Source organism: Gorilla gorilla, chromosome 1, assembly GCF_029281585.2.
Source record: "Gorilla gorilla gorilla isolate KB3781 chromosome 1, NHGRI_mGorGor1-v2.1_pri, whole genome shotgun sequence".
NCBI lineage: Eukaryota > Metazoa > Chordata > Mammalia > Primates > Hominidae > Gorilla > Gorilla gorilla.
This window is the reverse complement of record NC_073224.2, coordinates 182,824,607-182,838,211: the sequence shown is the minus strand read 5'-3', so window position 1 is coordinate 182,838,211 and position 13,605 is coordinate 182,824,607. Positions and strand designations below refer to the sequence as shown.

Below are 13,605 nucleotides of genomic sequence, written 5' to 3'. Positions count from 1 at the left end.
TCTATGGATTAAAATGGTGAATGGAGAGAGAATAGAGTCAGTGAGGTTCACTAGAAAGCCTTGGAGTTGAAAAGTCTGTTCTGAGTCAACAGTCAGGTCAGGGACACTCACAGAACCTCACTGTCCTTATCTGCAAAATGAAGATGACATAACAACTCCTTCCTCATCATCCATCTGTCTGGTCTACGGACCTAGTAACATCATGATATATTAGCAATATCTAGGTATCTAAATGTATGAACAGCTTTCACTATTGATTTATTCCCTTCAACAAGCTAATAATAAAACAAAATTTACTCACATAAGGATTGGGATCAGGAGTTCTTTGAAATTCAAGACAGGGTGTAAATTGCTGCAAAGGGTCTCTTTAATTGGGATCAAAACATTTTTGACAGCTTTTGGATTTTAGCTATTGTCACGTTCTGCAAATGTTTCTTTTCTTGGTTTTAAAAAAAAGTGCAGTCAAGCTTGAGCAAAAATACCACAGATGAGATAAACAACTAAGACTGTCATTCCAAATGATAAAGGCCCAGTTTTCCACTTCTTTGATATGGAAAAAAAAACTTCATTTAGAACCCATGCTGAACATTGAGTCAGTCTCCTGCTGGGCAATGACTGAGGTTTAGTAAACTGTTCCTGCTCATAATTTCCAATAGAGGTTTTTCAAATAAAAAGCATCAATAGATACGACTTTAAGAGAAAACATAATCTTAAAATTAGTCTCTGGACTCAACTTAGATGTGACTTTGTCCAGCACTTTATCTTCTACTTGACTTTCTTCAACAATATCTCATCAGATGGTTGTTGCTTGAATACCCCCAGTGACGGTGAACTTCCTCACACAGAAGGCAGTCCATTTAACTGCTGACTGATAGAAAAGCCTTCTTACTGATAAACAGAAACCACCTCCTAAAACTTCTATCAATTAGTCTTGGTTCCATTCCTTGAGGTCACACAGAGCAAGTCAGCTCCTCTTCCTACTTGACAACTCATATAAAGACTGTTAAGGCTGGGCGCGGTGGCTCACGCCTGTAATCCCAGCACTTTTGGAGGCCAAGGTGGGGTGGATCACCTGAGGTCAGGAGTTCGAGACCAGCCTGGCCAACATGGTGAAACCCTGTCTCTATTAAAATACAAAAAAATTTAGCTGGGCGTGCTAGTGTGCACCTGTAATCCCAGCTTCTTGGGAGGCCGAGGCAGGAGAATTACTTGAACCTGGGAGGCAGAGGTTGCAGCGAACCAAGATCGCGCCACTGCACTCCAGCCTGGGTAACAGAGTGACACTCCATCTCAAAAAAACAAAACAAAAAAAAGAAAGACTATTAATATGGGGTACCCTGACCCTTATCATCTTTACTTCAGATTTAAACATATTCAGTCCTTTTAACCATTTTGTAGCACCTTTGTTGAGGCATATTAACAAGCTAAGATTGCCAGATGCTACAGAAGTCTAATGTTAATCTAACAAAACTGGGGTAGACTGAGACAGAAAACATTCAACTCTACTTCCTTCCTAATTCTCCACTAGGGATCTAACATTTCCTCTACGAAGCTAAATGGCTTTGGGCAGAAATGATTTTACTATTGTTCTCTTTGTGTCCAGCTAAAGAATCAAAAATAGTGCTACAAGGTTTGGTGGTATCTTTCTCTGGGGACAGTTTAGCCACATTTGAGTAAGGATGCAGATAAAAGTAAAGAACAAAAACTACCTAATTAGTTAAAATCAAGGTAATTAGGACTTTAATGATCTGTGCACAGCTTATTTGATGGTGGGGTCCATGATAAAATAGCAAAGCCCAAAACATGACCCTCGGACAAGATAAAACACCAGATACCCTTCACCTCTGTCCTTGTCCCTTTGATTACACACACCAGGTGTCATGGTAATGGAAGAGACTAGAGATGATATCATATATTGGGGCATACAAATCATTGTGAAAGTATCTCTCAGTTGGGCTTGATCCACATTACTAAGTTCCCATAAAGAATGCTAGAAGACTAATAATAATTTCCTCCAAATTTGCATAAGCCCAGAGTTCTCCACATCCTGTGTTCCCAAAGATCATAGGAGCCACATCTGTGTCAAGAAGTTCAGCGTAGTTTCCAGGTCCCCAGTTGCCAGGATCCACCTCATCAGAATATGTTTCCATTTGTCTATATCCAATTTAAAATGTGGACTTCAGAACTGAGCACAGGTCTCCAAACTACAGTCTTTATAGGAGAGAGAACCCACCTCCTCGGAGTTTTGAAGCCATATTTTTATGAAGGCAGATAAAGCTTACATTAGGCTTGTAATCCTGTTGAGTTCAAGCCCTTTTACTACCAATGCTTGTGCCTTCATCCTAAACTCCCTTCTACCAAGGCATCCCCAGATAGGCCCACCTTCCTCTATAATATAGAGGTAAATTGCATTGATTTTTGATTCAGGCTGACTTGAGGTGAAATCCCAGTTCTGCTTCCTACATGCTGGGTTGTATTGTAAATATTTTTAAATTTTCTGTATATGATGATGTTTTGACACCTTAAGCAATCTTTCTGGCTGGGGAGAAACTGCTTCTCAATTCTCAGACATAGCAAAAGACCCAGCCTGGAGCATGTCTTTGATATGCAAACTAACCAATCCGGAGCCATCCCTCCTCTGCCTGGCTCATACACCCCAGAAAGCAATATTCCCCTGCCTTCACTATCTCGGGGCAGAAGGGGATCACCCCTGCAGCTTAGAGCCAGAAGAAATGATTCAAACTAGCCAATCACTCACTCTGACCTGCCTTGCCTTTCCAGCGGGAATCCCAGTAAAGGAGTGGCCTTAGGTCTCTGCCTTCTGCTTCTTGTCTTTTGCCTCCTGACTACCCTGGTGTCTTTCCCATATGGTCCTGTGTAGTGTGCTGTGCTCCAGTCTCTAGGACTCGCGAGTAAAACAAACTGTTTTTTTTTGTTTTTGTTGTTGTTGTTGTTGTTTTCCCGGAGGCTCTCCAATGTCACCTCTTATGGCTGCACCTGACTGACCAAAGAAAATGTTGTACATATACACCACAGAATACTATGCAGTCATAAAAAAGAATGAGATCACATCTTTTGTGGGAATGTAGATGGAGTTGGAGGCCATTATCCCTAGCAAACTAATATAGGAACAGAAAGCCAACTACCACATGTTCTCACTTATAAATGGGAGCAAAATGATGAGAACTCATGGACACATAGGTGGGAACAATAGACACTGGAGCCTACTTGAGAGTGGAGGGTTGAAGGAGGGAGAGGAAGAGAAAAAATAACTATTGGGTACTAGGCTGAGTACCTAGCTGACAGAATAATTTGTACAACAAACCCTGTGACACGAGTTTACCTATATAACAAACCTGCACATGTACCCCTGAACCTAAGTTTAAAAAGAAAAAGAATACAAAACGTGGGTGAACTTAGAAAAGATTTATCTTGAGAGATAATAGGCATCATTGTTAGACAAAAGGACTCAGGAGCCAGACCGCCTAGGTTCTAATCCTGCCTCTGTCACCCCTTACTGCCAGCAAGTTATGTAAACTTTTCTGTCCTTGCTGTCTTCAACAATAAAATGAGAATAATAGTACCATCTACATCCTAGGGTTGTTGTGAGGATTAAATGACCTGGTACCTATAAAGGGTTTACCACAATGCCTGGCACATAATATATACTTGATAAAGTAGCTATTGTTAGTATCACCTCATAGGAATGTTGCAAGAATGAAACTGAATAATGTATGTAAACTGACTAACACGCAGCTAGTACATGGGAGGTACTCAATAATGCGAGTTGCACCTAGCTATTTTTTATTTTGGTAAAATATATGACATACAATTTACCATTTTAGCTATTTTTCAGTGTGCAGCTCAGTGGCATTAAATACATTCACATTTTTGTGCAACCAAAACCACTATTCATCTCTAAAAGATTCCATCTTCCCAAATTGAAACCTCATGCCTACTAAATAATAGCACTTCATTTTTCCTTTTCCCTAGCCTCTGGCAATCACCATTCTACTTTCTGTCTTTATGACTGTGACTATGTTAAGTAATTCATATAAATGGTATCATACAATATTTGTCTTTTTGTGCCTGGCTCAATTCACTCAGCATAACGTCTTCAAGGCTCAAACACATTGTAGCACAGGTCAGAATTTTCTTCCATTTGAGAGCTCCATAGAATTTCACTGTATGTATATACAACATTTTGTTTATCTATTCATCCATCTACAGGCATGGGTTGCTTCTACCTTTTGGCTACTGAAAGTAATGCCGTTATGATCAGAGGTGTACAAATATCCATTCTATTACTAGTTATTTAGGAGTAATTTTTCTATACCTTTTTTTCTTCAAGAAAATCCATTTTTACATTTAAACTACCATCTTACTACCCTTATGTTATCTTCATACTAGTCAGAACAAGGAAGAGAAAATAAGAATGCAAAATGACCAAGGTAATGTAACTCCGCTGGTTAAGTATTGTTTATAAAGTGCTTGATAAATTACCTTTGTGAAGTACATGATAGGTGATATAGGTGGAGGTGTTTTATAAGCTGTAAAACACTGAATAAATATAAGGAAAAAGACATCTATTTGACTCTTGTTCTCTTGGAAAACAGATCATAGAAGGTTTTTCTATTTTCCTCTTACCCCAAATGAACAGGACTGACAGTGTCAGGAGAGCTCTGGAGATGAATCTGGGAGTTAATTGCAGCTGTAAGGTTGATGAAAACACAAACCACTTCTTTGGTGGGTTCAACAAACGTATCAGCCCTTAAATTTCCTGGTCGTGCAGTGATTGATAGATTTCTTTTTTAAGATTGAGAACTCCATTTATTCTTTTTGATTACAGCAACTGCAAGGTGCTCCAGGTTAAACTCAAGAGAGTCTGGATGCTTTGACCGAGTCAAAAGATGTACATGTATCTCCCTCTAGGACGCATGTCATTAAAGTTGCCAACACACAAAGAAATTTAACTTAAACTGTCACATTACCCATTGATCTTCAAAGCTCATCAATCTCCCATCAGATTACCAGGATAGTGTGACACTTTTATCACCATTACACTGTAAGAAACACAGTGCAGTCATACTGTGGCCAAGTCAGCAAAGAGACCTGCTTTGATGGATGATCACAGTTGATCAAGTTTGTCAGTTGCTTTATGTGTTTTTATGCTCGTTGTATATTCCTGCCCAGAGAGTAGAGGCTTTTAAGGGTACATCTGTCAATGGATAAAATTTCACAATGCCATGTGATTGCTTTACTTACCCCTGTCTTCTCATCAAAGATTTTGATTCCTCCAAAGGAGATGGTTAAAAAGATTTTCTGTTTGTGTTCTCCTTTGGAACGAGCGCCAGCAACAACGCCCTGTTGAAAGGAAGAACATGGTTTTTACTTAAGTGTTTTCATTTGAAAATTCTCTCTGGTCCCAAAGGCATGTCAGATACCATCAACCAATGCCACCAATCATGCACACTGCTTTCCCTTCGCACTTCCATATGTCTCTACTCAGTGCGCTCACATCTCCTTGGTGTTTTAGGGTAATGCTTGTCCTAGTGCTTCTAACACATTGTATAGAGAAATATTTGAATGTTCACTCACTTAACTAATCAAAATTTATAGAATGGTGTCTAGATGTTCAGCTCAGAATTGGGGGTCCCAAGATAGACACAATATGGTTTTCATATTAATATCTTTTCTGGGTTTTATATTAGTTATGGTTTCAATCTTTTAAATAAAGGTGAGCTGCTAAGTATATTCCTACATATAATTTTATTTTTTATAATTCTGGAAAAAGTTTTCATATGAATCAATTTTAGATAATAGAAAATAAAAACAAATGCTAGACTGTCCATTTTGCTGGAAAAAAATGTGAATAATATAATTAAATGCCTATTGATTATAATTTTTATCCAAAGACATTTTGTGTTTACCACTACCCTTGTTCCTCCCATTCTCACATTCCATTTATCAAAAAAACCGTTTCCTCACTGTCTCAAATGTTTTATAAGCCAAAGATATGTCTACGAGTTAATGAGAAGGTACGCTTCACAAAAGGTTGGGGTGTTACTTTGTCCACCGCTTTATCTCTAGTGCTTAGGACAGTCCCTGGAGGGCAGGTCTGCTTAGCAAATAATTGCTAGATGAATATGTGCTATCCAGAGTCCTCCAAAGTTGATATGATTCAAGTTAAGAATAAAGACACTTGCTTTTGAAATTAGATTCTGTGTTGGCCAGTTGCAGGAAAGCATGGGCTCCATACTAGGGTACAACTCAGGGGATAAAGACCTTTCAAGGGATCTACACCCTGAGGTGCTGTTGCTGACCATGCATTAGGGACCTTGAGGCTTCCAGCCTGGCAGAGGCTCATTATTGCCAGCCTCTAAAGATGGCAAGATTAAGCCCAACTCTCAGCAGTTATGGTTCTGGGCTTTTAGAAGAAGAAAAGTCTAAAATGATGATTTCATATTTCCAGGAGACAAAAAGTACTATGTGCTATTCTCAGCATCAGTTTTGGGGAATGGTTGGTGTTAGAGAGCAGTAGGTATGACCAGAGGTATGAGGAAGGCACATTCTGTCGAGGATGTTTGATTATCCTCACCTTGGGTATTGGAAATATTCTGTGGAATCAGAATATCTAAGTTATACTCCTGGTTCTGTATAATCTTGGACAAATTACTTAACCTCTTAGTTTCACTTCCTCAAGTGTAAAATCCATCATTTTTTTACATGGTTAAGAGACTTAAATAAACATTTATTTAAAGTACCTAGCACAATGCCTGGTATACCGAAGAAATATAATAAAAATTAATTTCTTCTAGAAAATACATGAATGTCCATTACAGTTTGTGTTTCAGTTCCTGTTTAGACACCTGCTAGGAGGAAATTCCCTCTTTCACACATCACCCATTCATTCTCAAGCACGTCTTGCAGACTCACAGACATGCAGAATGTATAGCACCACAGAAAACCTTAAAACTAATAGATCCAACTTTCTCAACTGACAGATGAGAAAAATGATGAACTGAAAGGTAGTAGACCATCCTGAGACAGCACAGGGAATTGGTCAAAGAGCTGAGACTATAACTCAGCTCTCCTAGCACTTGGTGCCGGGACCAGTGATTATCCTTTATATTGTGTTTTCCTTCTAGGGAGCCTAAGTCTCTCTCCCTACAACCCCTTCCAATCTTCCTCTTTCAGCCTTTCAAAGCTGCTCCATATTGATATAAGACCCTTCCTCCAGCAACTGCTCTCTAAAAGGTTAGAGTAACTCTTAACTCACATACAAAGCAAATTCTCTGTCTCTTCAATCCCTCCCCGCATTCAATGGTTTCTAGATTGCTCAATGTGCTCCTTGTTTTCCCATGAATTCACTGTGGGATGCTTTTAAGGAACATGCAGAAATGGCCAAAGTACGTCTTTGGAATCCCAGAGGTAACTCCTAATTTCTGTTTAATGCCACCCTCTCTGACCCTCTTAGCCAACAGATCACACCCTTTATGCCAAATTGCATCTCCTTTGTTTTCCCTGCTTCAATTTCCTCCTGGAAGTTACCACCATCTGACATTTCACAAATTCATTCGTTGATTGTCTGCCTTTGCCTAATAGAACAAAAGCTCAATTGTGCATGGAACTTTTTTTATTTGGTTTGTGCCCAGGGCTGAGAATGGAGCCTAGTGTAAAGCAGGAACTCAAAGAGAAGGAAAGTGACTTTCCCTCACTTGACTTTTAAATCTGTGTTCTCAGAGGATTTGGAGTAAAATAATACATGTTACTATCCCTTTGCACCCCAGCCTTCAATCTCAGCTATCCAGGATACATACAAATCAGAAAAATAATTAGCCCCTTGATGGGGGCCGAATGTGTCCCCTCAAATGCATGTGTTGAATCTTAATTGCCAGAGTGATAGTACCGGGAGGTGATTAAGTGATAAGGATAGAACACTCATAGAGGGGATTAGTGTTCTTATAAAAAGGCTTCAGAGGAGGAGTTCATTCCCCTTTCTGCCCTTCTGTTTTGAGGATACAGCATGTATCCACTTTGGAGGATGCAGTAACAGGCAACATCTTGGAAGCAGAGCGATCAGGGCCCTCACTGGACACCCAACCTGCTGGCCCCTTGATCCTGGACTTCCCAGCATCCAGAACTGTGAGAAAACAAATTTGTTTTTTATAAATTACCCAGTCTCAGGCATTTTGTTACAGCAGCACAAATGGACTAAGACGTGACCTCCTGAAGGAAAGTACTGGAAGGACTGTCAAAGCGGAGGAGACTCTCTCCTTCTGGTTTTATTCCTTCTTCCTTTAGGTGAGAAGAGCACAGGACAGGGTGGGGAGAGGGCTACACCTTTGGTCAGGAAGAGAAGTTTCAATGTCTCCATTTCCAAAACAGTCCTAACAGCTCCTAGCTAACAGATTTCCTGGAATATCAAATAGCAATAATTCCTAGCACATAGTAGTGCTGATTAGATACTAAGGCCCCCTTTGCTTGCTGGTGTCAAGTAGCTACCAAAGAATTCCCTGGTAGAATATGGCTGTAGGTAAAGAAGGATGGAAAAAGCCAACATACATGTTCCAGGAGCATTTCCACTTGGGGCTGCTGATGGTGACTTTACACGACAAATGAAAAAGAGAAGGACAATCCATAAGGTGCTATCTTTGGGGAAAGAAAAGTCCCATCTTATCAAGCATGTTTTTCTTGTGAGACAGGACTCTGGGTCAAGCTCTGAAAAACTGCACTCAGTCTAGAGTGGGCCTGCCACAAGACAGTGCCTTCAGGACACTGACGGGCTCATCTCCCCACAAGATTATTCATGGCCACTGTGCAGAACTAACAGAGGCCCAGGAGACAGCTCTGGTTAGGGAGTCAAAAGAAGTGGATATAGGTCCTGTTATGGACTCTGTGCCTGACATTAGCCACCTGACCTAGTAAGTCACCACTGGAAACTGGAAACCAGAGAGTCAAACATTTCCTTGGGTGCCTATGCTAGAGGTTCTCTTACCCATCATATAATTTAGTCAATATCACAATCCTGGGAAGTAAGAATTACCTCCCTCATTCTACAGATGAGGAAACATAAGGCCAGGGGATCAAATGACCTCCTAGAACATAAAGGGGCTAATAAGTCATAGAACTGAAAGTCAAACAGTGATCTTTCTGATTCTCAAGGTAGGAATCCTTCTACTACAATCCTCTCTTCTTTAAGAGCCCCTTTTTGGGAAACAGATTTTTAAAAAATGACCAATGATGCATGCTACAAATATGTCCAAAAGTTTATGAAAATAGCTAGGTAGAACCAACAGCTTCCAAACTTAGTGGTGAAGAGGAACCCCAAAATGAGAATAATATTCACGTTTCTCACCTCATAAGAGTGTTGGGACACTTAAGCAAACTATGCATCTACTGCACTTCGCACAGTATGCAGGGAGAGCTCAGTAAATAACAGTTATACTTTTGAGACCTAATATTGATATGATTAAGCAATACCACCTGCTAGGCACTGTGTGAAATGATTGACACAAGCATCCTCAAGGGAGTCACAAGTAGGCAGTATCTCGATGGAGGACGTTACATATATAGGGAAAAGGTCAGGCATGCCAAGCAAGAGTCACAGGCTGCCCTGCTCAGCTCAGGGGTTGCTTTGAGAATCAGATGTATGATGTACATGAAAGGGCTCTGAGAACATTCACACAGCACAGTACATGCACCCAACGTTATGACTGTGCTCTCCAGGGAACATGTAAAACATACGTGTAAATGCAGCAGGCTTCAGGCATGAATTCTGAAAACCTTAGAATGCTATTCCAGAAAGCCCCATGTAATAAGCCTAGTCTCCATTCTCCATTCTCACTTCTAGCTACTTACCAGGTATATGAACCAAAGGGAAAAAATTCATTCTAAGTTTCATTTTTTCCCAGTTAAAAAGGGGAATATAAGTATCTTTCTCTGTCCTGTTTTTGACCAGAGACTGATTCCTACAGACTAGAACTGCATTCTCTGATCTCCCGGGCTTCCTTCTCCATGGCTCCAGTTGTGTTCCACCAATGCAAGGCACAGGCAGGAGATCAGTGGGTAGGAGAGAGAGGTCAGGGCATTGCTCCCCACTCCCTTATCATCCTTCATCTGCATCTCTGGTAGTAGCTATATTTTGTGTGGTGAGAAAGGGAGACTTTCTTATCAATTCTGCTCTCCCTGTGTTTCAGTAAATATATATCTTCCTAGGAGTGGTAATAGCTTCCCACTGTTGCTAGATTCTGAGTACCTCACCACCCCTCATTTGCTACCTTAAATTTACCCACCCATTGGAAGTAGCTCCTTCATTAAAGTGTCCTCATCTGGTCTTTCTGGGGTAGATTTTGGTTCTTTCAGGACTCTGACTGACATACTTAAGGTTCTGCACTTAGCTCTCCAGGCACTGTCTTTGGAGACCTCATCCTTTTCCTTAAGTTCAATCACCACCATTTTGCCACCGTCTCCGAAAGCTGACTACTTTAGAAGTCAATGGTGCGTGATGTGACTACTGGGTAGTAACTTACTGGTAGGAGCTTAAGATCTAGTTTGGGAACCTCAATAAATTAAACGCAAATACAAAACAGAATACAATTACGGGCAAAGCTGTGTCTTGTCGAACACAGGCCCTCTTGGTATCTGGGTTAGAATTCATTTTATCATAGATTAAATGAAGGCTATGAGGCAAATACTTTAACTTCTCTGACCCTCAGATTTCTTCTTCACAAAACAGGGAAGCTAATATGTATCTTATATGATCAAAAGATATAATATATGTGAAAATGCTTTATGGATTGTAAATTAAAATATGATATCAACAAATGATGATGATGATGATGATCATGATGCTTTGTTGGTAGGCAATGGGTCACTCATCCTCATTATATGAATCCCCTCTCAATCCCCTACAATCCAAGAGAAAACTCTCTAATGCAAGAACACGCACCAGCTTCAGAGAGTCTAGCAAAGGAAACAGAATTTTTTATTTCTCATATGGCCTAACGTGAGTAAGTGGGCCTTTTTGGAAGGGTAAGAGGCATTTTGTACTTCTCTCTTACTTTCCTGGCAGATGGCCAAATGGAGAATTGATCATTTATGTTTCTGTGTTTCCTAAAGAAAAACCACTGGGAGCTGAAATGTCAACATTCTTCTCAGAAACCTGCAAATAATGAAACACAATTGTCTGGAAATCAAGGACCCCTCAACAAGTTCAGTGCATCTGACAGGAGTATGTTATAGTAGGACAAACTCTCAGGGCTTTGGGGACCTCATGGTTGTAAGAGGTGACAGATGGAGCACTTCACTGCAGGTCACACACACACACACACACACACACACACACACACACGGTTGGCAGCCATTGCTAGGCCTAGTCCAGCTAGCTTGGGCCAATGTTAATCCTGAGTGAGAATGTTCAGGGAGCAGAGGCCAACTCCTTTTAGGCCTCAGTGTTTCCAAGAAGGCAGCTGGCCATTGAGGTGCTCTGTGACCGAACCTGGTGAATGATCATCTCCCAGATGCTGGGAGCATGAGCTCTTTTCTCCTCCTCAGCAGATTTGTGGCTCTGGATGAGAACCAGATCTTTGCATTTTCTTCATGTCTTTTAATTAAGATTTGTTAGAGCAAATCTCCACTTGCCAGACTTCATATTCATTGAGGAGGGACTTCAGCAATAATCAAGATCTTGGCCCTTATCCCCATCTTTGACTAGGGTCCGCTTGGGATGGAAGGTATGGCTCTATCTGATTGGAGAGTTTGAAGCAGCAGCTGAACATACAAAGATCAGTCTCTTCTGGGGCTCTCTGTGCAATTTGCCTGCTGAAAGACAGACTGCATTCTCATCTGATCTCATGCACGAGTCATGGGTCCTACTCTGGGCAAGGGCAGGGGTTGGGAGAACAGGGGGATCTGCAGTTGTCCAACACCCCTGCAAGCCAAGTGGAATAGCTCATCTCATTCAAGAAAGCTCACTGTGGCTGTGTATCCAAGTCACATCCTCCAGGCCAGCATTTACCAGTCAGAAAGTTAGAGTTTGGAATTCTTTCTGTCCAACTCTTGTCTATTAATCACTCAGATTTGAACTTGGGAGAAGAAAGCTCATCATTGGACTACCCTAAAATTGTATAACATTGCTTAATTATTGAAAAAAAAAGATGCACTAACTTCTTCCAAGGTGATTGTGAAATCATGGTATTGATGTCTTTTATGCCTTTTTCTAGTATACTTTATAGTAAATACATAACTATTAAAGTTTGTTTATATAACAGGTTAACAAATAAAAAGAAGACATATAAATGAATATCCAGTGTAGAAAATTAAGTTTTAAAAATCATGATTCTTAGAGCCATACTGTAAGGAAACATAGCATCTGATATATATGCTAACCTACTAGAAATTTTGTATAGCATAAACAAAAATAATAACTGATTTACTCAGCATCTATGAAAGTAAAGGTGATGCCGATTTTATCACATTTTACATTTATGCATTTTACAGGCTTTAATACTTTTACACACCTAACAAGCTTTTTTTTCCTTTTTCTTTCTTGTACATTTGAAAATATTTCATTGACAAAGTCATGTCTTCATGGGCTATTTGAAGATGTATATGTATATGTATATGTATGTGTATATGTACATGTACATGTACATGTACATGTATATGTATATGTATATGTATATATGCTCATATATATTGTTAGATGAAGGGGAAAAAGTCCCAAGACAGGAAACTGTATAAATTTTAATTCCAATTTTATTACATATATGTGTATAATTCATATATTATATATGTAAAACCACAAAAAGAACTTGTAAATTATACACAAAAATGTTGACACTGATTGTCTTTGTGGGATTGTGGATTATTTCAGTTTTCTTCCTTACACTTTTCTGTATTTTCAAAATATTCCATAACGCACATAAGTGAACTCTGTAATCAGAAAAATAAATAATATATGTTTGAAATACATATGATATTTGTAGACTTCTTGCTAAACCATTTATTTTTCCAATATTTTATAACTTTTTAAAAGAAACAATATATGGACATCAGAACCTGAGAAAAGTGTTATTTTTGTATGCTTTTAAGGCTGTTTAATAAAATAATTTATTTTGTATATTTAAAAAATTTCTAATTTCTGGCCGGGCACGGTGGCTCACGCCTGTAATCCCAGCACTTTGGGAGGCCGAGGCGGACGGATCACGAGGTCAGGAGTTCGAGACCAGCCTGACCAACATGGTGAAACCCCGTCTCTACCAAAAATACAAAAATTAGCCAGGCCTGGTAGTGTGCACCTGTAATCCCAGCTACTCAGGAGGCTGAGGAAGGAGAATTGCTTGAACCCAGGAGGCGGAAGCTGCAGTGAGTCGAGATTGCGCCACTGCACTCCAGCCTAGGCAATAGAGTGACACTCCTTCTCAAAAAAAAAAAAAAGAAAAAAAAAATCTAATTTCTTTCTTAGATTCCTCAGAGAAAAGGCTTCCTTATAGCATTTAAAATCAGAAATATCTTCATGATATCTCCAAATCCCAAAATATAATTACATTTTACTTTAAGGATATTATTTTAAAGTGTTTGGGGTACATTTGTAGAAATTGT

General features: G+C 39.7%; 1 protein-coding gene across 17 annotated transcripts in view; it reads right to left on the bottom strand.

Moving 5' to 3' along the window:
- The window catches only part of DAB1 (DAB adaptor protein 1), a 1,249,170-nt gene that overhangs the window by 139,019 nt on the left and 1,096,546 nt on the right, over nucleotides 1–13,605 (bottom strand). For all 17 annotated transcript variants that reach the window (XM_055349811.2, XM_063698321.1, XM_063698323.1 and 14 more), the window contains one exon: nucleotides 5,266–5,364. In XM_055349811.2, coding sequence (XP_055205786.2) covers nucleotides 5,266–5,364 — 99 coding nt within the window. The remainder of the gene's footprint in view (nucleotides 1–5,265; nucleotides 5,365–13,605) is intronic.